Source organism: Protopterus annectens, chromosome 8.part0 (genome assembly GCF_019279795.1).
Source record: "Protopterus annectens isolate FY-2018-M chromosome 8.part0, PAN1.0, whole genome shotgun sequence".
In the NCBI taxonomy this organism is placed as follows: Eukaryota; Metazoa; Chordata; order Ceratodontiformes; family Protopteridae; genus Protopterus; species Protopterus annectens.
In genome coordinates this window covers 303,849,488-303,876,036 of record NC_056741.1, presented here as the reverse complement: position 1 = coordinate 303,876,036, position 26,549 = coordinate 303,849,488, and the positions used below count along the sequence as shown (strand labels likewise).

At 39.6% G+C, this 26,549-nt stretch overlaps 1 protein-coding gene across 1 annotated transcript in view; it reads right to left on the bottom strand.

Annotated features, from left to right (window-relative positions):
• LOC122808771 (death-associated protein kinase 2-like) overlaps positions 1-26,549 on the bottom strand; it is a 1,232,522-nt gene that overhangs the window by 320,727 nt on the left and 885,246 nt on the right. The window contains exon 5 of the mRNA XM_044079801.1: positions 19,702-19,831. Coding sequence (XP_043935736.1) covers positions 19,702-19,831 — 130 coding nt within the window. The remainder of the gene's footprint in view (positions 1-19,701; positions 19,832-26,549) is intronic.

Sequence of the window (26,549 nt, the reverse complement as noted above, 5' to 3'; positions counted from 1 at the left end):
GATCAAATGGAATAGGATACCAATTTTAAAAGAATTTTACAGATTGGCAGAAAAGGTACTTCTTAAATGTTATGATTGAGTGGTTAAATGAAAGTTTTCTACATAAAGATTTATGCAGTGGTATACTTAAATTTGTACAGAACATAAAGATAAAAAATAAAATTGAAAATTGGAGACCTGTAGTATTGAACACTACAGATTATAATATTTTTATGAAAATAATTCTGAAGAGAATGGAAAAGTAAAATGAAACGTATTATGGAAGATAGCATATGCAGTTTAAAGGGAAAAGGATGTCAGGCATTATTATTATTCATAGTAAGGGAAATTGTGGATGATATTATAAACAGGAGTGATGAGACCAAGATCATGATAGGAGATTTAAATAAAGCTTTTGATGCAGTACAACATGATTTTTTGTAGACAATTATATGAGTATAACATTAGTAAGAAAATTAAGAATGTATGTTTTTCTGCATATAATAAAAATTACGTAAGAATTTTAGTGAATGGATGGTTAAGCAAAGAAACAAATTTATAAAGAATGGAATACATCAGGAATGTCCTATGAATAGTATATTATTTGCATTAGTTATGAATGTATTAGTCAGAGATGTAAACTTGTATGTGAGGTGGTGATACTTATATTAGTAATGAATGGATAAAAATTCCAGACATGTTTACTTATGCAGATGATATTATACTGATTACAAGAAACAAAGTCTGGATGAAAAAAGTTTTATGTTATATACAATAATGTTTAAATGTAGTTTACTAAAGTAAAACTGTAAGTAGTATTGGGATATGTTAAAAATTTTCAAAAGAGGAAAAGCATGATTAAATGAAGTTATTAGATGTTATCAAGAAAAATTACTTTATGGAAAATAAAAACTGATAAAATAGAAAATGAGAGTAAATGTGGTATAAAAATATCATCGTACAACACAATTATGTTAATCCGTGAGCTGAGCAAGCAAATGAAAAAGTTAAATTTATAAAAGTATGAAAAGCATTTTATAATTAGCAAGTGGAATATCAAGATTTTTTATAGACATTAGTGAATAATAAATCACCATTAAAGGGAAATATGCCATATAAAAACAGTGAAAGAGGTTATGTGTATCTGGTAAAGAAGAAACTACAGAACATGTTTTCATATAATGCATAAGGTGGCAAAATTGTGTTAAAATTGTGTAAAGAAAATTTATTTGAAAATATAAAGGAAGTAAATGAAATAAATATGGATATGATGATATATTGATGATTGATGATAGAATTATACAGAGTAACTCTGTTTTTCCCTCATAGAAATTGCATGTATGTGATTTGGTAAAAACTGCTTTTCTATCTTAACTTATTGGTAAAACTGTTGTTTCTCATAATAACAGTGTGATTTTTTTATGACTAGCATAAAAATACTGAGCCTGCAAATGTAGGGCAAAATAAAAAGAATGTGCTTGTATGACACTATTTCTAAATGATTAGCTAAACAGAATGTGCTTGCATGACATTTTGTAAAACAAAAAGTATTGTTGCTTTCCTACATAGTAACAGACATTTTGCAATCATAATAACAGTATGATATATTTTTAGAATAACATGTGATGCATTGTCTTAACAGAATTTGCGTGTGTGGAACAAAAAATATATAAATACTTCTGAATGTTTTGTAACAAATGGCATTAACAATTGAGGCTTGTTGAAATATCCTAAACAGTCGAATGTACACAGACTTTCAAGCTGAAGGGAAATGACTAATACAACAGAAAAGTTTATAACTATCCTATCAATGAAAGAACATTTAGGCATGCTGAGAACTGGCTTTCGCTGGATGAGCATGGTTAACACAGCAGAAAAAGTTACACCAAATCGTGTTGCCCTGAGGGCAGAAGTTCATATTGTTAATATTCTATTAAAACAAACTTCTGAGACACTGTACTTAGAGCTGGACTTAGTTTCTTGAAGTTATAAAGCTGGCATCTTTTTCATTTATCCTGGTAGACACTCTTAGCTCTAAGCATTTTTCTAAGTGGGTGTAGAATTGTTTAGTGAAGCTTGCTGCTGTATTAAGGTCAGGAGAGGTGCAATCATAAGTGCATTTTGAAACTTCTTTTCAGATTATGTTGAGCTAGGTATGTTTGTAGTTTTTACATTCAGATGGGTTTGATAATGTGAGTGTGTCAGTATCGTTTATGATGTAAAATGCTTGCAACTAGGATTGTGTCTGTGTGGTTTGTTTTCATTTATATAAATGTATAATTACCTATGTCATAAGTGATGGTTTAATAAAGATGTTTCTTGTTTAAAAAAAGGGCAGGAATTGAATACTTTATGTAATGTTGCTTAGGTTATATGACATATACCAATATGTGTGAAGTATAATGTTTGTAAACTTTAACTTGTTAATACAATTTGATTACTTTTACATAAATGTAAATTTGACTGTGTCACAAGTGATAATTCAATAAAGGTGTTTTATAAAAAACAAATACATAAATAAATAAAAGGAGGAAGTCAGAAGTTTATGCTAAGACTTCACTGGGGAAGGATATACCAGAAGAGTTGTGCAAGAGGTGGTCGTATTTGTAAGATCAGGTAAAGAAAGATGTGATCTCTAGTAGGTTTATTTACCAGCTGCTCAAGGAAATTTCTGCTTATTAAGTCTAGGAACTTTGGACCATATCATACATTGGAGGTATAGGTGTTCCAGTTCACTAAAGATTAAAGTCACCCAAAATAAGGGAGTTTTTTTTCTAACAAGTGGATCATTAAAACACTAAAGATCATTTAGAACACTAAAAAAATCTTACACTGTCATCAGGGGACAGAGAAAGTGTTCTGTAACAAGCTGATAATTAACAAGTTGATAATTATTCCTATCTAGATTGATGTGTACTTCATTGAGTTCATTTTGTGAGTCTTTAGGGATCTACCTGGAGGCAATATGTTCCTTGACAAATATGAAACTCTGCTACAGTTGCCAATAGGACTGAAGGAATAAAAAGCACAAAACCATGGTGGAAAGAAAATGATGCCTTTACATTTATACCAAGTAACTATGTAGACATGGATGTGTTCCAAATGCAGGAGTGCTTCAAAATCAGACAATTTATTATTTATAGATTTCTGGCATTGAGCAGAGCCACCTTAATATAATCCAATTTTGTGACTGATATGTTAGTTACATTGGAATGTCCATCAGCTGGACTCTGCCTAGAAAAAGGCAATGGGGCAGCAAAGGCTTTAGCCAATTAGTTAAAGCATTAAAATAGAAGGTGCAGGTCATCCATGGCAGAGCAAGCTGGACTGTCAAGCATATCATCCCATGCTTACACATACCAGACCTCCCATAATGACACCAGCTATTGTTCTTTATATCTAGGCATCATCTGAGGTGTAGAAAGGATTCTACTCAGGACTAGTGTCTTATCTGCATTTGTAACATGCATGGAAAGTTCTGACACGTCCCCTGGGCATATCCCTCATGGTTTTATATCTCAGGTCATTCACCCACACATGTACCACTACCATTCATACTCATATGTGTCAGGAGATGGGGTTCTTATGGCCCTTGCAATGTCAAACATTCTGATGCATCAAAGACAGCTCACTGTAACCTTCTCCTTGTCCATCCTTTTGAATGATGAGTCAGTATTTTACAGTAGTGTCACCTATCACTAAAACATTTCTATTGCTGCTGTGGTTCAAAGTGATAGATTTGGGATGTTTTTGATCAGAGTAATTCATTATGGGAGGTAGACATGACACAAATGAGTAGCCTTACTTTTAATGAGACAATCTTATTATTTCTAGGAAGCTCTGGAAGTGATTGTTGTACAGCCTCAGCATAATACATTTTTGTGCAATTAGAGAAAGATTAAGTTGGAGGTGTATGACACTCACAGAGAATGTATACAACAGAGAGGGAAGCCTCAAAATTAATTAGATATTTACACCTCTCACAAATTAAGTCATTAGTTTTAAGCTTTAGTTCATTATCTGTGAGCATAAGGCAGTTAGTACATTGTCTTAGGAAACCTAGTACTAAAAGGCTGGCAATGGAGATGAAACTAGCAGGCTGACCTTCCTTCTTGTCCAGGGCTTAGATGTTAAGGTGAGTAAAATAACGTAGCACTAAGCAGGTATGGCAATATAAGATAGCGGGTATATAACGCTTTTGCAGTTAAAGGAACTTCCCAGTTTTATCCTCTAGAGCTCATTAATGTGATCAGATAAGCTGAGACCAGGAAAAGCTACCAAAGACAAATTTATAGTAAGAGCAGGCAACTCAAGAGCCACCAAGTTAAAAACAGCAACAAGGACTACCTTTGTGGGCACAATGAATTATGGCTCAGTGGATTATAATGGGAGGGTAAATGCATTTAATTAGATTAAAGGGAGATAGATATTTGACCTCTCGACTGTCCCTAGTTTGGAGGAACGTTCCAATTTTCAGGTTTAATTTAGGATGTCCCTATTTTGAGAGGTATGCCCCTATTTCAGTCTTCATTTTCTGAATCCCCCTTATCACATATGAGTTTTCAAGCTATCTACTACATACAAAACCACACTACATGACCAATATATAACTCCCTTTTTGTGTAGCAAAAAAAAGACCTTCTGTGGGTGAATTTTGTACTAGAGTTTGTTAAAGTCTGCAGATTTTACACATTGTCTCTGATAATGTGCTTATACTTTTTTCCATCATTTCTGTTAATCTGTTTTTCAAACACGTGCTTCTTTGTAGTATCCCTCATTCCTACTGGAAACAGAATGTATGCTAATTAGATGTCCTGATTTTCAACTCAATGTTCCTGTTTTCAATGTCTGCAGTTTGAGAGGTATACAGACATTTCACAAAATGATACTTATGTTCTTAATAACAGACAAAAAAAGAGGAGAAGGAGGGAGAGAATCAGGTGGTCATATTAACATCAGGAGCAGATGACAAGAGATACACTAAGTTTAAATGCACAAGAATGAGGTGGGAAAATTTGTAGACACTTAGCTCAGTGGCTGAATGTCTTGGAACTTCCTTAAACCAAACACATGTCCTGAACTAGCCTGACTCCTACTCACCTCACAAGAAAGAAACTAGGGTTTAATACCAACCATTAGACTGCTTAACTGTCAAAATGTAGTGCACCTGTTTACTGAATTACTAATAAAGGCTTAAAGAACTTAGCTAAAAGAGTGTTAAAATGGAACTTAAAAACAGATTAAAAAATTAACAATCATTGCTTATCAGTCTGGCTGAAGGTACTACACACTTAACTCTGCTTCTTTGAGTTTGTCTTAGAATAAACACAACTCATGAAGTAGCCTGACTCTCATTCCCCTGACAAGAAAGAAACATGCGGACATGTGGACATAAGGGGCAAAAACAAGTCCAGCACTACTGATGACTGAAACAATGATACTGCATTAACAATGCAATAGTGCAGATTGTTTATGCGCCACAGTTTCATGCATTACTACCACAGTGACTGTCTACTACTATTATATTTAGGACAGAAGCTCACTAGCTGCAGGGCAAGATGATGTATTAGCACAGACAGCACCCCTAAGGTCTAAATGACCTACAGAAAAGTAACAGAAACTAATAAGATGCAACAGTGATCTGTATTCAGTAATAATGAATAAGGTGTAAAAATGAACCTATTGTCTTAGAAGCATGTCTTATAGTTCAACACAGCAGTTAGTGAGCCATGGAATGGAAAACATTGTTTGCATATCCACTCAATCCACTGCAACAGCTATTTTAATATACATCTGATATATTAATTCCACTTGTGCAGGAGAACTTTTTACTAATTATTGCAATCTGAATGAAGAGGATTGCTTAAAGGTTACAGATGTTTTCCTGACTATCCTTACTAGGCAGACAAAGTGTTACCCTGGTAGAAGATCCCTATATCAGAATCTGCCATTTATGCATGCTTTTTTCTACAGTGTGTGCTGACCATGTACTGCATCCTTACAGGTACACAATGTTATTCTTTGCACCTCCCTTCTGTGCAGACACATGCATAAACACTGTGGGATGGCTGGCAGATTTGTGCACTGCAGTCTTCTCTACTGTGGCACATTGTGCATGGTTTCCTCGCTTCACTTATATAATGCACATAGTTTCCTCACTACACTTAGATACTGCTTTTGTGGAGCTCCTCCAGTTGGTGTGAAGAGGCAAACTCAATTCCCATTCCAAGTTTTTTTGAATGCTGAATATGTTAGAAGCCACACAAATCCTGCAGAATCCAGAACACTTCCTCCTCTTCCCACCTTGTACTACATACTACACGTTTCAGAGCAATCAGGCAAAAAATAGACAGCTACTTTGAATTCCAGAGAAGAACAGACTGCCAAACTACTGCCTGTTTACGTGAGTTCTAAGGAAGAACTGACTGTCTAATGACTGCCTGTCTACACTTTTCCACTAGCTAGGCTTACCACCACATTCCAACTGTCCACTGAGATTTTGTGCTGACTCCCAGTTAGGGGGCTGTGTCCACACCCTGCACTTTAAACATATTATCTCAGAGCCAGTATGACTGTGAACTTAAAGGAATACTCACAATTGGTTGAACAGGAGTTGTACGAGAATGAGATTAGAAATGGTAAGAAGAGATGGTCTGGTAATTTAAGACCAAGACAAAGGACAGCACTTAGGTCACTTAAAAATGATAAAAACATTATGATCCGACCAGCAGACAAAGGAGGCCCGGTAGTGGTCATGGATATGGAATTCTATAAAGACCAGATGCTGTTGATGCTCAGTGATAATAAATTCTATGAAAGGATTAATACCAATAGAGTAGATAGAATAATAACTGAGGTAGCATCTAGGTTGAGCAAGATGCTAGATGAAGAGAGAATTAATGAAGAGTTATTTAGATATTTACTTGTTGAATACCCCACTATTCCAATTATACAAGGAATTCCAAAAATACATAAGGATGGAACTAAACCACCAATGAGGCCTATAGTGGCTGGGAAAGGGTGGATAACTGAACCTATATCCCTATATCTGGAATCAATACTAAGACCTATAGTGGACAAATACGAACATATATTAAAAGATACCAAACAATTCCTTATTAAATTATATGAACAGACAACTGTAGTGAATGATGGGCAAGAAAGCATTCTAGTAACTTTTGATGTACAATCCCTGTTCACAGTAATACCAAACAAAGACGGATTAATTAGGCTAAAAAGAAGATTGACAGGGGACGGGGTCCTCTCTACGAGCAGGATTGGTGTCTTATGTGAACTAATGGAGATAGTTCTCACAAATAACATCTTTACCTTTGATGGCATGATATACATACAAAAGATGGCGTAGCCATGGGCACATCTTGTGCGAACAGCCAACTTAATTATGGCTGACTGGGAAGATACTTCACTCTTTGGATGGCTGAATTTCAGAACAAGATGGGATGTTATACCCGGTTTGTAGATGACCTCTTTCTAATATGGAAGGAAATGAAGAAGAATTGAATGATTTATATAGGAGGATGAATAATGAGACTGACTACTTGAATTTCTCCATGGTGAAATCTAGAGACATTATTCCGTATTTGGATGTATACATAGAGAAATTACCTGATGGTAATTTGAATACTGGAGTATACAGGAAGGAGTGCTACAGAAATAGTTTGCTACATCGTAGTAGTATGCATCCTAAACATATTTTCAAAAATATTTTAAAGAGCCAAGCCATGCGGGCATCGAGGCTTAATTCTGATGATGTTGGGTTCCTTAGAGATGGAAGGACTTAGAACTAAGTTTACCAGTAGATGCTACGAATGAAGAGATTGAGGAGAATTTCTCTGGAATAGATAGGCTTAGAGAGGGTAGAGCTCAGCCCTATTTTGGTAAACAAAGTGATGAGTCAGCTATCTCAGGAACAGTACAAGCTAGTAATAATATCAGAATCCTCTACATTATACACAAGACATCAATAATATCAAGGATATTTACAGGAAACATTGGGATGTCCTACTAACAGACCCTATGATTTCTAGTATAATAGATGAGGCCCCAAGTTTTCTTATAGAAACAAATTGAATCTGCATAGGATGCTCTGTGGTCCGAATAGAGTTGGAAATATAATGTCAGATAGTCTAGATGGGGCTACTAGAAAGTGTCAGAAATGTAACCAATGTAAATATGTGAAAGAATGTAATACTTTTACACATCCTGTCACAGGGCAGCTTTTACATTCACCATGTCAGCAACATGCAACTCTAAACATGTACATGTCAATCTTGCCCAGCATTTTATGTGGGCAAGACTGACCGTAAGTTTAAAGAGAGGATTAGAGAACATATATATAAGATTAGGATATCCTGCACATCCAATGCCCTCTCTAAACATGTAAATAACACATCAACAGAACATAAGTTTCTATTCCAAGTTATCTATGTGAACAAACCAGGGATAAGGAGAGGGGACTTGAGTAATCTTACTGAACAAATGGAAGCCAAATGGATTATTAGGTTTAGAGCTGATCGCAGCCCTGGCATTAATGATAGGGTCTCTATTAAACCCATACTTAAAGCCAGGAAACTTAAATAAAATATAAATACAAAAATAGTGAGTATTTTTCATCACTCACAATTTATAAATGACACAGCTATTTGTGAATATTTGGATTGCTATGTACTGCCATCCTATTATGTAGCAGGTTATCTATGGTAACATTATATTACTATATAATGATGTCATGTCACAACAATTTATGGTATTTTTAACCTATATTATTGCACATTGTGTGGATGTATCATTAGTGTATATAGTGTCAGTGTTTATGAGGCCTTTTACATATATATTTTTATATATATATATCTTTATATATATGTACTTAGTGTAGGCAATGACCTCATAGATATGTGGATCATTTTACACATTTTTATATATAATTCAGTGACACTTTTTGGTGGTAAATTTCTGACTTCTTGAGACTTTTACATCATGACATCAATGTTAGTTCGGTTCCATCTACTGTGGTGGGTTGAATTGTTCTTAATAATAATATTTTTAACATATTAGATATTTCCTACTAGATGTATAAATCAATATATATATATGCTTTTCATATATATATTTTAGTGATAATGTTTGATGGTAAATTTCTGACTTCATGAGAGTTTACACCATGATACAAATATTAGTAGTTTTTTATTTATTGTGGCATCTTGAATGGATTTCTAATGCATAAGTGCTTTCACTAACAATAATTTTAATAAATTAGATACATTTCTTAGCAGTAATTTTATTTTATTGTGTATGCAATTATATGTTTTTGTACAATGACAGTGTTTTGCTTTGGAACTACATACAGTCAGCTTTGCGTGCAACTATCACTACATATCTTTTATATATATACCTTTTTATATATTTTCTATTTAAAATGCTTTTAGACTTTGAATTAGTAGTAACAGGAAATGGCATTTCCATTACTGTGATGCTCTGTCAGTTTAAAATTTTAACAGGAAATGACATCGTTGCTACTGTGATGTTTTGTTATAAATATGAGTGCTTTGTCAGTCTAAATTGTTTAACGGCCTGATGAAGACCTAGTTGAAAGCGCTGTCGATTTTTATATGAATAAACTACCTTGGATATACTCTGTTGAACGCTTGGTTTGTCATTGAAGATTTCCAAGCTATTGTTCCTCTGAAGTTTTGCTCTTGAATCAGGTACTTTATTTGAATTAACTGTTGACTCCATCTACAAGCAGATAGCTTATTTTTGTATGCACTGACTCATATAACAAGCCTGCATTGCATTTACTTGCTTTCTTTGTTATGAGGTGCTGAAGAGTTTTCAAGCCATTGTTCCACGGAAGCCTGATACAGTACTTGGTATACTTTTGCTTTTTACGGTGATACTGACTAACTGGTAACTCTATCTGGCGACACGCGTATTAGTGTATTTGTGTGTTATACAGACTGCTGTTGATTGATACTGTGCCACCACGCCTGCATTTCATATTTTTTCTTTAACTATTTGGAAGCACAGGAGTGTTGGTGAGTGTAACCTTGCAGTTTTACTGATTCACATAAGTCATCATTAGAGATCTACTTCATAAGTTATCAAAGTCCACGTATCTGACTATAAGCTTGGGTATAGCTACACTTGTGTAGTTACTCTACCTTAGTTTAATTTTAAGTGCAATTCTGTACTTTGTGTTTTTAGTAATAATGTAAAATAGCAATAGTACTTAAATTTCATTATGAATTCAGGCAGGCAGCTGTGAGGAGGGAGAGGGGTGGAGGCACTGATAACCATGACTAAAACAATAAAATTGCAAAAGGCAGGAACCGGTTGATGTTATACCAATTTAATACACCTACACTTTAGTTAATATATAAACCACAGCCACAAGCACTTAAACTAATGCAGTTTATAAAATGAAATATACAAGCACACTTATCCATGTTTGTGCTTGTTTGCTCAAAGCTGCAGTGAGTTAGGCCTTCTGCACTTGCTCTACTGTTTTCCAAATACCTGATGGGAGTCTTGGGTCCAGTGTCAGTTGCTGTCACCTCTTCCCTGACGTCAGGTCGTCAGGGGTATAAACGATGCAGCTGACGCCATTTTATTTCGTTTTTCTTGCCCCAGATGTCAGGTGCCCCCAAAAGGGTAGGCTAAAATTATTTAAATAAAGCATACATGCAACAAAATAAGCTTTACCTTCATCTATAAGCAAATACACCACCTAGGTTGCACAGATTATAGAAGTAAAGATAAGTTCCAGCAAAAATAAGGGGGATGGCGGGTGGGTAACCTGGACTGCAACAGTGAATACACTCGAACATCTACATTTATGGTAAGTGTACACAACTGTACTATGTTCTTTGTGTTTCACTGTTGCAGTCATTACATTTGGGTTGAGTCCCAAAGCTATGGTTGGGGGGCTGGAGCTAAACAGCATTAGGAGCGGCTATGAGGCCCTGCAGAACTGCAGTGGCAAAGCCTGCCCTGGATTTAGAGTAAAGAGGCAGATTGTAATGTTTTGTAAAGGTATGCACTGAACTCCAAGTAGCAGCCTCCAAAATGTCTTTGGTTGGTACTCCCCTGAGAAAGGCTGCAGAAGTGGCTGCAGCTCTGGTTGAATGTGGCCTAATGCCCTTAGGCACTGCTTTCCCATGCTGTGAGTAGCAGAAATTAATGCAGTGAGCTATCCACTTTGAAACAGTCTGCTTGGAGATAGCCTTTCCTTGTGATGCTGTGGCATATGCCACTAGTAATTGCTCTGTCTTTCTGAAAACTTTAGTTTTGTCCAAGTAGAATCTAAGTTGTCTGTGTACATCCAAAAAATGCAGAATTTTCTCCCCCTTGTTCTGTGGATTTGGATAAAAAGTTGGCAAATTAATTGTTTGGTTAAGGGCTACACTGGATACCACCTTAGGCATAAATGTAGGGTTTGTTCTCAGAGAGACCCTGTCTGGATAGAAAATGATAAAGGGTTCCACAGCCATGAAAGCCTGCAGCTCTGAAACTCGTCTTGCAGAAGTTATTGCTAGGAGCTGAGCTGTTTTCCAAGATATGAACTTTATGTCCGCAGTAGCAGCTGGCTCAAAAGGAGGTAAGGTGAGTTTTTCCAAGACATAATTAAGGTCCCATGCAGGAATTGGCATTCTCCTTGGAGGTCTTAAGATTTTGGCTCCTCTGAGGTACTGCCTTAATAAAGGATGAGAAAAGAGTGGTGGCTCTGTATTAAAATGATCCAAAATGGCATGGATTTTAATTGATGAAAAAGATAGGTCTTTGTCCAGCATATCAGTTAAATATTGCAAAATCTGAGGAATATTTGGGACAGCTGTATCAGTTCCTTGAGCTTGGTTCCAAGCGGAAAAACTCTTCCATTTCCCAGCAAAGCTTGTCTGTGATAAGTCCTTGTGCAGAATCTTTTTAGTTGATTGTTTTGAGGTGAGGTAAATAGATCTATGTCCGGCCATCCCCATTTCCTTATTATCATGCTGAAGACTTGTAGATCCAGTTTCCACTCATGGGGATCCATGAGGTTTCTGCTTAGTTCATCTGCCAGAGTATTTTCCTTTCCTGGCAGGAATTGTGCCTGCAGATGAACTTGGTAAGTAAATGCTGTGTCCCGTAAAGCCATGGCTAGTCTGCACAGGGGATAATAATGAGTGCCCCCCTGCTTGTTTATGTACCACATGACCGTGGTGTTATCTGTCTTTATCAGTAGTTGTCCCGGATGAAGTAGGTCCTTGAAGGCTGTCAGGGCATTTTGAACAGCTAGCATCTTTTTTTGATTGATATGTAGATGCTTTTGGTTTGTGGACCAGGTGCCCTGAATGCCTCTTCCTGCCATGTGTGCCCCCCACACATAATCTGATGCATCCGCCGTTAGGCTCTGCCTGGCTGGGGGTAGTGAGGAATGGCTGTCCTTTGTTCTGGTGACAAGCCTTTGCCCACCATCGAAATTCCTGTTGCAGGCAGGGAATTAGAGTAATCATTGTTTCCAGACTGTGGCAATGTTGTGTCCAGACACTATTTAGGTACCATTGAATTTTCCTCATATGCAGTCTTGCATATGGAATTAGTAAAATGCAGGATGCCATGAAGCCCAAAGCCTGCAGAATTTTTCTTGCAGATAACTGGGCCTTTGTTGCCATTTCCTTGAAATAGGTAGTCAGTTGCCTTTGTTTGTCTGGAGTGAGATAAGCCATCTGGGCAGTTGTATTTAAGCTTGCACCCAGGAATGTTATCTCTTGAGAGGGTACTAGTTTTGATTTCTTTTTGTTGACTGTGTACCCTAGGCATGTTAAAAGTCTTATCACAAAAGTCAGATGTTGTAGTAGATGTTGTAGTAGAATGTCCTTGTTCTCTGCTTGTATGAGGCAGTCATCCAAGTAAGGATATATTTATATTCCTCTGTCTGCAGTAAGCAATTACTGTTGCCAGGCACTTTGTGAAGACCCTGGGTGCAGTAGATAAGCCAAAGGGCAGTGCAGAGAATTGGTAATGCTTTGAGCCAGCCTTGAACCTGAGGTATCTTCTGCATGATTGTCTGATTGGGACATGCAGGTATGCCTCTTTTAGGTCTAAAGACACGAGCCAAGCCTTGCTGCCCAGCATGGGCAGAAGCTGCTGTAAGGTCAACATCTTGAATTTTGGTATATCCAGGAAAGTGTTTAGAATAGATAAGTCCAGTATTGGTCTCCATGCTTTGTCCTTTCTGGGTACCAAGAACAGTCTTGAGTAAAATCCTTGTCCCTGCTCTTGCTGTGGCACTTGTTGAATAGCCCTCATGTCCATGAGAGCTGTGACTTGTTTTTGAGACTCTACCCATTGATTTTTTGGCAGGTCTAGCCAACCGTTTGCCCTTGGCAGGGTATGGAAATTAAACTTGTAGCCTTGTGACACTACGTCTAGAACCCATTTGTCCTGGGTTATAATGTGCCAATTTTGAAAAAAAAAGTGCTAGTTTTCCCCCTAAGGGTACTGTCAGAAGATAAGTGCTTGGTGCAGGCAGGGGGAAGTCATTGGGACTGTTTCCTGTAAGGTTGTGATTTGTCTTCTCCACCTTTAGAGGTAGAAGCACTCCACTGCTTAGACCTCTAGGAACCTTGCGGCTGTGATCTGCCTCTAGGGCATCTCAATCTGCCCCTTTAAAGGTCTGTCTGAGACTGGAAAGAACCAATTCTATGTAGGCCAGTGTCTGCTAAATCTAGGTGGCTGTACCTGTAAGAAATCCTTGACCATTTGCATAGATTTAGCTTTGTCCTCCATTTTCTTTAACACCTCTTCTGCCTTAACACCAAACAATGTATCATGTTGTAAAGGAGCATCTAATAATTTTGCTTTAACATGGTCAAGTAGATTTTGTTCCTTTAACCAAGCATGCCTCCTAATGACAGAACCCGTAACAGTGGCCCTGCAGGAGGCCTCCAGAGAATCAAACCCACATTGCAAAGTATGCTTTCCAACTTGTTCAGCTGCATGCAATAAATCCTGCATTTCTTTGTTTTCTGCACATTCAGAATTTGCCATCATTTTCTGTTTAAGCAGTGTCATGATATATTGCTGATATTTGAGCATATGAAACTGGCAATTTAAGGCCCTTATAGCCAAAGTAGCAGATGTGTAAATCTTTTTTCCCCATCTATCCAGTGCCCTAGAATCCCTGTCAGAGGGGGTAGGGTTTTTTGCAGTAGAAGCCTTTCGGACCCTGAGAAATAGTTTCTGGGCCTGCAATACAGTTTTTGAAAAGGAATTTATGAGAGTCAGGGACCCTGTAGTATCTATCCAGCTTAACAGGAGCTGGAGTTAAAGAGTCAGGGGTCAGACTAGACTCCAAGAATACATCATCTACAATGTCTAACACAGGTGGAATAGCTAGAGGCCTGTGCTGAGGTAGTAAAAGGAAGTCTCTGAGCCTTTTCTTAGATTCTGAAAAATCGTGGCTCTCCCAGTGGAAGTGCTCCCTCATGGTATGCAAGGTTTCCCCAAAAGAGTAATCCACAGGAGGAGAAGCTGAAGGAATTGATTCATCAGCATCAGAATCCTCATGAGGGGAAGATAATATTCCTGATCAGAAGAGGAATCAGAAGAAATGGAAACCTGATCTGAAGATTCATAGTCTGTCTCTTGCCTAGGCCTTTTATCAGGAGGGGATGGGAACCTCTTATCAAGGTAATTAAGACTTCGGCCATTTTGAGCATCTGTTTTTTGGGCATGGAGGACTGTCCTTGTGGCTGATGGACTTGTTTCTTTGCCTTTAAAGGTGTTTTAACCTTTGTCATTTTAGTCGGTTTAATATATAACTGTTTAGGTTTGAATACACCCTCAGAAGCCGATGCCTGCTCAGCGGCTCCGGATCCATCTGAGGGAATAATCTCCGAGGCTCCAATACCTTGAGTTTCCAGCGGCCTGGCCGACTCCACGTGGGAGTCGGTAGCGGCCTGTGACTCTAAAGTAGCAGGTGTCAGGGGCTGCAAAAGCACCTCACTGAGGACCGGTGAGCCAGTGACTTGCTTAGGAGAAGCTTCATCATCGGTTTTGACCTCGGTTGTCTGTCTTTTTCTTTTCGTTTTTTTGTGAACTCCAGTAGTCGGACGGCTATCCGACGACATAGTATAATTAAATCTTCGCCCAAAGTAGCTTAATGCAAATTCGTACTGACGCTTAATAGTGCGTTGGTTAAATCTAGCACAAAACCGACAACTAGCAACGTCGTGGTCAGGGCCTAGGCAAGGAATACAGTAAGAATGAAAGTCCTTATGAGGTATTTCCTTCCCACAAGAAATACAATTAACTTTTTCTGACATCGGTCTGGAACAAGAAAAACGTTTCCCCAATGGGGTACTTAGCTTTTAATGAAGACTTCGGATCTGAAACTCGAACATGAAAATCTCAGAGTTGGCCGAACGGCACTTGCAAACTGCTTCTGCTTCGGGCACCGCGTGGCAAGAAAGACTAAATAAAATGGCGTCGGCTGCATCTTTTATACTCCTGACGATCTGACGTCAGGGAAGAGGCGACAGCAACCGATGCAGGACCCAAGACTTTGGAATTCAGGCCGACTGAGGGCAACCTGCCAGCAGGATAACCCAAATGTAATGACTGCAACAGTGAAACATGAAGAACATCATGTTTATTTTCACCTTTCTCTACTTTCTGATTAACTAAAACAATATTTGCTGCATATCCATTTGTTTAAACTGTGCAGCTGTATTTTACTGCATTTGTTTAGATTGTCTGCTAATTGAATTCCTCTTACAACTGTAATTACTGTTCATCTGCTTGTTTTGTTCATTTTACTTGTTTGTGGACTTGAAAAACATTAACATAGACTAGGCTTAGGTTTTTGCTGAATCTAGTACAGTTTGTGACCTTTGGAGCTTGTAAAACTTATTTTTGTTCTGGAGAGGCCACCCTGTGCCCTCATGGGGGGGGCAGGTACTGTCTACTTGGATCTACTGGAATCTATCAAGCTATATCCAAACATCATGGTTCTCGGTGATTTTAATTACCCATCCATTTCTTGACTTTATTAACTCCAATGCCCTGGACCAGCTGATAGCCACATGAACTAGGCGCACTAAAATCTTGGATCTGGTGCTTACCAATATGGGGGACCTCTGTAGTACCCCCAGTGTGAGGTCTTCCATTGTCATATCTGACCATAAATCAGTCTCATTCGAAGTAACTATCACACCAGACCCCCAGGCAGCAACTAAACTAAAAAAACTTCTTTAACGCAGATTATATCCTTCTACGGGATGGTATAAATAATTTTTCTGAACCTTCCCCCTCAGAAGTAACTGGAAACTATGCCGAGTCCTACACCAATCCTTTTTACAAACACCTGTATAGCTGCACTGAAGTGGCTGTTCCTGATAGAATCAAAACAAGCTCTTCAAGGAAGAGCAAACCTGCCTGGTGGATAACTGCCATTAACAGGCTTTACAATAAGAGGAAGAAATTGTTGTCCAAAAATAAGAGGAAATGTGCCCTAAACTGGAAACACTCCCTCCTCAGCTTAAAAAAGTGAATAAGACTTCTTGTGAAGTCCTCCAAAGCAAACTACAAATCCAAATTAGCATCCTCAACTAAAGACAACCATAGGGCATTCTTTAGTTGCATCTGTAGCCTAAAGAATAGGATCCAGATTTGCGCCAAACTAGTAGTTAATGATACCAAATACACTGAGCCCGTGTGCATAGCAAACCTGCAAGCTGTGAAAACTTCACTCCCCTGTCGCCACCACACAAGCTCCATGACATTCCTTCCACCTGCCCCCCACCTTGTACCTCTAGAGAGCAGGTCATAAATGCCTTTGTTAAGGCCAAAAACACAGTCTCTATGGGACCTGATAACATCCTTGGCTGTGTCCTCCATGTGCTCCAACAAGAATTAGCAACACCACTGGGTACTCTTTTCAATCACAGTCTAAGCACCGGCTTCATCCAAGGTGAATGGAAAATAGCCACCATTACCCCCATGCACAAGGGTGGTGCTTCCACTGACCCCAAGAATTATAGATCTATTAGCCTGACTAGCCTTATCTGCAAGGCTATGGAGCGAATCATCATGGACCATATCAACAAAGATATAGGTAATCTCCAAACACTGGACCCTACTCAGTTTGCATTCGTCAAAGGGAGATCATGCCTGTTAAACCTGCTGGACATCTTCGAGACAGTCACCAGAGCCCTGGATAAGGGGAAAACTGTGCATACAGCCTACCTGGACTTGGCCAAGGCTTTGACACTATTTCATACTCAGGCATTATTGACAAACTCATCCAGCTAGGTATCAACCTTTATATCATTAGGTAGGTAACAAAATGGCTCACCGATAGAATCTATACAGTCAAAGTAGGGGAATCCATCTCCAACAGCAGACCCCGTAACTAGTCATGTTCCACAGGGATCAGTCCTGGAACCACTGCTGTTCGGAATCTATTTCTCCGAAGTACAAGCAAAAACTAAAGGTCTGTGGCTGACAAAGTTTGCTGATGACTTCAAACTGGGAGCAGTCATAGAATCCCCAAAGAATGTCAACATCCTATAAGACAGTCTTACACAAACAAATGATTGGTGCCAAAGTCACTGCCTTAAACTCAATGTAAAAAAATGTATTCTCATCCCTTTTGGTAAGAGCAATGTTCCTACTAACTACCACATAAATAGAAACACCCTATGCATGCACTCAGTGGTGAGAGACCTGAGCACGCAGGTTGACAGCAACCTTACCTTTGATCACCACATCTCCACAGTGGTAAGAAGGGCATTCTATATTGTTCATATCATAAGTAAGGGCATTGCCTCCAGAGAAAAAGAAGTTATAACCTCCCTGTACTCCTCTCTCATCAGTCCAATAATTGAGTACAATGGCCCTTTTGGTATGTAACTTTCCAGGCACCTGCAGCAATTGGAGAGACCACAAAAGTTCCTCACAAGGAGAATTCAAGATATTCAGCTTGTGTCCTGTGTGGATCAGCTAAAATAGGTTTATAGGTTCATATGTTGGTACTAGGCTATCGGCCCTAGGACCTATACAAGTCTATCCATAACAATTCCCTAGCTATTTCTTCCCACAGTATTTACTTCTCTGGACCCCTGTCTAGCAGGGCGACTGATGTGATCCCCGGGGTGAATTACCTATCTCTCATCCAATCATCAAGGTTTCTTTTGAAGAGGGCCAAAGGGGCGCTCTCACTGTCACAAATCACTGTCACTTTACTCTGTTTCATATAAACTACTCAAACATGATCTCTGCCTTGCGTATAAAGCAATCTCTGACTCTGCTTTACTGGAAATGCTGCAGATCTGCAAGTCCAATGGCTCACAGGTTACTCACTCTAAAGACCTTAATCTGGTATGTGACATTAATAGAATCTGCTGGTGGGACAAGCTGTCACCCAGAGGTTACCACACCTGTGGTACAGACTCCCAATTCATGTCAAGCACAGCACTGGAAAATACTTATTTATTTATTTGTTTATTTATTTATTTTTATTTTACTTATTTTATTTGACATTTGTTTATCAAGATTAGCCACTGGGCTGAGAATAATTAGCCCCTTTTTAAAACAGAATAGATACACATAACCTTAGCCTAAAACTTACTGGTAATAGAGTAAAATAATATATACAAAATGTCTGAAGACATGCTCATACACAGTGAGGAAAAAGAAAAAAAAAGTAGCAGTGAAAAAATACAACAGGTATATAACTATATTTAAAACATGTCAAATTAGCAAATAATTGCAAGAGTTAATATCTTGGGTAATTATAGATAAGATTTTCAGATAAATAGGTAAAATTGCTTACTGAAGTAATGAATACTCAAACCCCATCACCCTTACTTGAAACCAAATGGTAAAAAAGTCACACAGACCATTTAGTAAACACACTGCAAGAAAGACCCAGTCAAGCTATAGTCTTCACTGTGCAATGTTTTTAAACCTCTTGTAGTAGAGGCCCATGGGATATATGCAAGTGACCCATTGAGGACATAGCTGTGTTTCAGCTACATGGCTTCTGAATGCCCACTACTTTTTTACTTTTTAAGCCTCTATGGGTACATTCAGTGATTCAGGACAAAAAAGCCAAACACCTCATGTTTGGCCTTTTTTTCTGACCTTGTCAGTATAGCACAAGTGGATTGTTTGACTATGTTAGAAACACCGAGTTTAAAATCAAGCTCTCTCTAATTCCAAGGTCACTGTTCCTTGGCACTTCAAAAGTTGGAAGTAAAGCTTCCTGTTGTAACATGCCTCAGTGCTGAAAAGAGAGAGAGAGAGAGAGAGAGAGTGAGAGAGAATTTTAGTAAATATATGAAAGTCCTGAAGAAAAAAAAAATTTGCTAACCTATGTTTGAATGCTTGAGAACATATTTTGCTTCATAGGCATGATTCAGAACTATAGAAAAATAACTGTACTATTCCTATACAGCTCTGTATAGTCCTTCTACGACTTTGTTACATGCTTCACTGGAAAGAGTATTATTATTTTATTACAGACTTTCATTTTCATCTTTTCCCAAAATTCATCAAACAATGTCTTAGGTTTGGTGCAGCTACTTTACAAAACTATACTCCAAAACATCACTGAGGTTGTTTTCCTTCTGGCATCATATAAAAAACAATGTTGTTACATACGTAGATCTCTCTACCTGTGCTTAATGCATTATAAGACTTCATGACACTTGTCCATACCTATGTACTGAGGGGTTCCAGACAAGCTTTTGAAGCACACGCCATCTTCAATTTTATGAGCTAGACCAAAATCAATAACTTTAAGTTGAGGTTTTGGGACATCCTTGTCCAGAAGCATGATGTTTTCAGGCTAAAAGGAAAAAAAAATTAATTAAAATCAGTATGCTTTTCCCATGAGTTACTCTACTTTAATATGTTTACTACATTCCTGTTATTGATGTTATGAAACTGCATGTTTAATAAATAAGCTCACTTTGCTTGTATCAGACAGACATTGCAATAACAAATTAATTTTACTCAGCTCTCTTTGACTAATTTGGTGGGAGGTTGGCATAATGGTTAAGGTGATTGCATTACAGACAAAAGGTGTGGAGTTTGATTCTCACATCGGGTAACTGGCTAGGCTTAAAATAGCCCATAAGAGCAGTTAGCCTAGTACGAACCTATAATTTGCTTTTAATACATACCAGTCTAAGGAGAATATTAAAATTCATTTACAGCTACCACACTAAGTTATTTCAGATCTCTGACCAGCACTGCTAAGAATGAAAGTAATTCACAGCAAGTTTATTAACAAACTACAGCATGTAACTGAGAGTTATACTAGATATCAAAAATGTCATTTTTTACTCCATGGTTTAAAATGTCTTTTTACTCAGATACTGTGCTTGCCACAGCTATGATCTATGTAAAACATGAAAGAGGAACAACTGCCCCGCATGTATAGATTCATAACTGGACTTTTTGCATGCAAGGGTGGTGCCTTTGCATGTGGACTTTTTAAACATCTGGCTCATCTGTCCTTTATCTCACTAAGGTACATCTTTCTTTCTATAAAATTTCTAAAGGAAGCATAGTTTTCTCTATAAATGCTCCTAAACAACGTAATAAGTAAACAGTGTTTTAACTAAGCACTTTACACATACAGTGTGCGTGTGTGCGCGCGCTTGTGTGTGTGTGTGTGTGTGTGTGTGTGTGCGCGCGCGTGTACACACATTTATCATAGTACACAATATCAAAAAAACTCTTTTCAGCCCTAGCTCCATGGAACACTGGGAGGCACATGTCACTGTAACCCAGGCCAGCTCAGTCTGAGTAGCAGCCCTGCTACTGAAGCAGCCAGACATGGGGGGGGGGGGGTGGGACTAAAGGATTGTGGCCCACTTGCCTCTCCCAAGAGGTGGAGAGGGTTGCACACACTTGGAGAATATGTGATTTCCCTGATAGAGACCAGCAAAATTACCTCCCATCCCTTGAGGAGGGGCTGCTTAAAAGGAATGCCCTTTGCAGAAGTGAGGGGATGTCCTTTGTACACAGCCCACTGCATGTCCTGTCCCCCGTGCTATGCTGAGTGTGCACAAGAATGTTAGTGCTACATACAAAAGAATCAAAAGTTACAACTGTCTTAATTATTGCCCCAATCAGTGGCCCGTGACACCAGTGATGGGAAATTAATTTATTTGGCTAGGAAGGACAAGCAGCAAGGGAAATGCAACTCAAAAAATCCTCTTTATTCAATATAAAATGATTTCGGGACTTTGAGCTACTTCTGTGTAGAGGTGGTCAAGTCAACGCTGGCTCGTGCTTGGCTTGAGCCTGAGTATATGCTTGGCTCTGGTTCTTGATCCAGAAGGTTAAAGAGCCAAGAAAGAGCTGTTAGGTCAGGTCTGCGTATCTAAGCATTGAGGTTGACTGAAATACCAGAGAGGGTGGGGCCACATGCCATAGTGCTGAAAAGGAAGAAGATTCAAACATGTTTCATGGGAAAGGACTATTGCAAGACATTGTAGCTAGGCAATTATTTTATAAAAAGACTTGCAGCTCCTTTTTAGGATGAGAGGTTTATCATTTCCTTTATTCCAGACTGCCTGCATATTTCCATGGAGGGGAAGGGGCCTATTTCATTGAGAGAAAGGGAGATCAGGACAGCTTGGAAAGCACTTCCAATACTAAGGACAGTGTGGACAGAATTCATAGTTTCATAGTTTAGTACTAGGCTATCTGCCCTGGGGCATTTGTAAGCCTAGCCATAGTGATGTGGCTTTTGCCACCCCATGAAATGGTACAAAAATGTACAGAATAAATTTAGAATACTGTGCCTCTGTCTAGTAGTGACACAATGAAGGTCCCCTTATATAACAGAATTAGTTTACTGTGCCCCTGTCTAGCAGTGACACAGATGTGACCCCTGGGGTAAACTTACGATCTCCCATCCACTCAACAAGATTTCTCTTGAAGAGAGTCAGTGAGGGGCTCTGCCTAACATGAACTGGGATCTTGTTCCAAAGCATGGGAAGCCTCTGGGTTATGAATCTATCCCTCCAGCATGTCCTATTCATACTTGTGCCGAGGTTTAAGTCTTTAGCTCGTGGTCCTGATGGATTTGGATTTTTTGAGGTGGAGCATGTCCATCAGATCCTGATTGGACATGGCCTTGTACATCAGGCAGAGATCACCTCTGAGCAGGCGGTATGCTACTGAATAGAGCTGAAGTTTCTTTAGTCTGGCAGAATAAGACATATGTTGGAGACCCTTGATCCTCTTGGTGAGGTACTTTTGTGGTCTTTCCAGCTGTTGCAAATGCCGGGTGAGGTACATACCAAATGGGGCATTGTACTCAATCATGGGTCTGATGAGGGAGGAGTATAGGGGTACAATGACATCCTTGGATCTGGATGTGAATCCCTTCATGATGAGGTGTGCAAGGTAGAATGTTTTTCTAACCACTTTGGCAACGTGGGTGTCAAATGAGAGGTCGCTGTCGACTTGGGTCCCTAGGTCTCTGATTACTTTTCCATACTCAGTGGGTTGCTGTCTATGTGATAATTTGTGGGTACTTTGTTTTTCCCAAAGGGGATGACTATACATTTTTTGGCATTTAGTTTAAGGCCGTGACTCTGGCACCAGTTGTCCTTTTCTGTGAGGCCTTTTTGTAGGATGTATGTGTCCGCTGGTGTATCGACTATGGTGCCTAGTTTGCAGTCATCTGCGAACTCTGTCAGCCACAACCCTCCCATGTTTGCTTTAACATCTGAGAAATAAATGCCGAACAAGAGGGGTCCCAGGACAGATCCATGTGGGACACCACTTGTGACTGGCTTTGAGTCTGACATTGCTCCAGTGATTTCAACTTTATGGGTTCTGTCCTTTAGCCAGTTTGCAACCCATCTAGTGACATAAGGGTTTACGTTTAAGCTGTTGAGCTTATCTATGATGCCTGAGTGGGGTATTGTGTCGAAGGCCTTAGCCAAGTCCAGGTAGGCTGTATGGACTGCTTTGCCCAATCAATGGCTCTAGTGACTATTTTGAAAAAGTCAACCAGGTTCAAAAGGCAGGATCTGCCCTTTACAAAGCCGAACTGGGTGGGGTCAAGTGTCTGTAGGTCCCCTATGTCTCTGTTTATGAGTTCCATAATGATTCTTACCATAGCTTTGCAGACCAGGCTGGTTAAGCTTATGGGGTGGTAGTTCCCAGGGTCTGTAGAGGTACCCCCTTTGTGGAGTGGGACCACTGTTGGTGTATGCCAGTGTTCAGGTACATATCCTGTAGTATGTGCGGGTTTAGCTCCTCTTGGAGTTCACGTAGCATGCAACCCCGGATACCGTCAGGTCCCATTGATGCTGTGTTATTAGCTTTGTTGAGGGCGGTTTTCACTTGGACATCTGAGATGACAGGGAGATTACATTCCGCTGGGATAACTATTTCTTCTTTTGGGGGTGAGGGAGGGGAGAAATTTGCACTGAACCTGTCAGCCGGAATGTTGGCAATATCTGTAGGTTCAGTGTATTTTTTGTTGTTGTGAACTAACTCTGAGCATATCTGAGGGTTTCCGCCCAGGTTTCTAACATAGCTGAAGAAGGCTTTGTGGTTATCTTTAGTGTCCTTAGAGATTTTTCTCTCAAAGTTGGCCTTGGATGTTTTTATGAGAGAACGTAGTTTTCTGCTAATGTTGATCAGAGATGTCTTCCCTTTATGGGATTTTGCTCTGACGTGCAGTAGCTTCCTTCTTTTGTTATACAATTTGTTAATGGCTGAGGTCCACCAGACAGGACGCTTGCCTTTGGTGGAGAGGGACTTGGATTTATTTGGGATAGCATGATCCATGCATTCTTGGAGATGTCCATAGAATGCATTTGTGAAGGATTCGGCATTGTGGGATGTGGTATCGCTTAAAGGATACCATCTCAGTCTTAAGAAGAGTGAAGTCTGCTTTTGAGAAGTTTTTCACTGTGGTCTTTTGTGCTGGGGGTGGAGGTGGGATATGTATATCCAGGGTGATTAGTTTGTGGTCAGATCTCACTAGTGAGGGGTATACCTCCGGTGTGGAGCATTTTTCCCCATGTTTGTGATGATCAGGTCTAGTATATTATCTCCCCTAGTGGGAGAGGTAACTAGTTGTTCCAGTGCATTTGAATTTATGAATTCCAGGAACCTTTGGGCTAGGGTGTTAGGGCTAGAATAATGTACCCAATCTATGTTTGGGTAGTTGAAGTCTCCCAGTATGATGGTATTTTGTGATACATTCATATCCTCCAATGTCTTCAGGAAGGCTGAGTGGGGTTCCTGAGATTGGGAGGGTGGTCTGTAACATGCTACCAGTTGTATAGCAGTTTTGCCTATGGTTAGTTGCACTTGTATGGTCTCTGATGCTTCATGTGTTGCTACTAACCTGGAGGTGTGGGTGTCCTTGATGAATATGGACACTCCCCCTCCTTTGTGGTTCGGCCCGGGTTTTGGGGCCGAAAAGCATGATACGAGGTATAGCCTGGTAGTGCTGGGGTGTTCTCAGGAGCCTTGAACCAGGTTTCAGTTACTGCACAGACGTCAATGTTCTCCATACTGAGGAGTGCATCGAGTGCCTGCATCTTGAGATTTAGACTTCTGGCGTTGAGCAGCATTACCCTTAGTTTTTTCCATTTTTGTTTTCTAAGGAGGTGAGTTTGTCTTTTGAGCCTTGCTTAAAAAGGCACTATGGGGGTGGCAAGAGCCTTAGCCAATATCCAGAAGCCCAGTGGTGACATGTGTAAGCCATCCCTTGTGAAGCAGCGTGGCTTGTCCAACATGTCATCCCAGGCAGACAGACATTGGATCCCCTTAGAATGACACCAGTACTTGGCCAATTACTAAAGCTGATCATCTTGTCTTTGTATTGTGGCATCATTCTTGGTGAGGGCAAGATGCTGCTCAGGGTCAGGGTCATACCAGCCTGGGCTACATAATCAGAGAACTCCTCTAGGTCTCTTTTCATGTAGTCCAGGGAGGTACATCTCAGGTCATTCACGCCAGCATGGACAATGACGGAGTCATATTTCTACTTGCTTTGGAGTGACCTGAGTGCGTGTGTTATGTGGCGGATCCTAGCTCCCGATAGGCAGCTCACAGTCACCGTCTCCTTGTTCAGCCTGGTAAGCAGGGCATCAGTGTGTCTGACTACAGAGTCACCTATTACTAGTGTATCAGGCATGGTGTTTGGCCTTAAGGGCTGTGATTGGTTAACACACTGATTTATTGAAGTATGTGTTGCATGCGTTTTGTTTTGAGGTGGTGGATTTTTGGATGTCTGCTTTGGGAGCCTCTGTTGTTTTGGTAAGTTTTTTATTAGAGCCTCCGAGTATGTCTTTGTGTTTTTATGTGTTTGGTTTGCAGTTGTGGTAGGTCTATGTGGGACTGGGTTTGTTGTGTGTGTGGTTACCATCTCCTGCTGTCTGGTCATGCCAGCCCTGAGTTGAGAGAGTTCAGCCTCCAGTTTGGCTATATAGTTGCATCTCTCACATGTATTTGTGTTTGTTGGGAGGAGGAGATGGTTGTCTGTGTACGTGAGACAATTGTAGCATTGTCTCAAGATACCCAGATTAACCAGCTGAACTGGAGAGGACGCCAGTAATCTACCACTCGACATGCTAGAACAGTATAAGGGAGTGCTGTGCCTTTAAGGGAAGTGGATATTCACAGGGGTGGTAGGTGGATGTAGTGCTTTACTTAGTCTGAGACTGCTTACTTAGTAGAGAAGTTTTGAGAACAAGTGCTAGGCTTATAATATAGTGAGTAGTCTGATTATACTAAGAGTAGAGCTTCCTTAAGGGAAAATTTGAAGAGCAGACTTGGCGAAGCCAGAAGAAGTTTAACCTTGTTTAACTGGCGCTGTGCTATGCGCACAATCGCACAAAGCCACGCAAATGCGGATTTTAAACAGGGAACTACAAAAGAGCTAGAAATGGTCCAAAACAACCAATTACTACAGCTATTGTGCTGAGGTCACTTCCTACAGGGGCAGGTAGGCTGCTCAAGGCTCCCCACTCCCACTGGTGAGCAAAGAAACTTCCTTCTATCCAAGTAAGGTAATGGACAACACAGGAACTACACCACAGCCCAGAATACAGCAATGCCTGTAAACTGGTCTAAACTAGTCGAGGAGAGGCAGAAAAACAAGGATTATTTTTTTGTTTTTTTGATAGAAACACACAGAAAATGCAGAAACAGTGATAAATCAGTTACACAGGCTAGCACACTTTAGTGGGCAGCCTCAGTTACAGTTAAACAAACAAACAAACTTTCGATCAAATTCAACTAAAAAGTACCTTTAAGTGCAGATTTTGAAGCAGCGTGGCTTGTCCAACATGTCATCCCAGGCAGACAGACATTGGATCCCCTTAGAATGACACAGTAACTTGGCCAATTACTAAAGCTGATCATCTTGTCTTTGTATTGTGGCATCATTCTTGGTGAGGGCAAGATGCTGCTCAGGGTCAGGGTTCATAGCTCAGCCTGGGCTACATAATCAGAGAAACTCTCTAGGTCTCTTTTCATGTAGTCCAGGGAGGGTACATCTCAGGCTTGGTCTGTTCAAT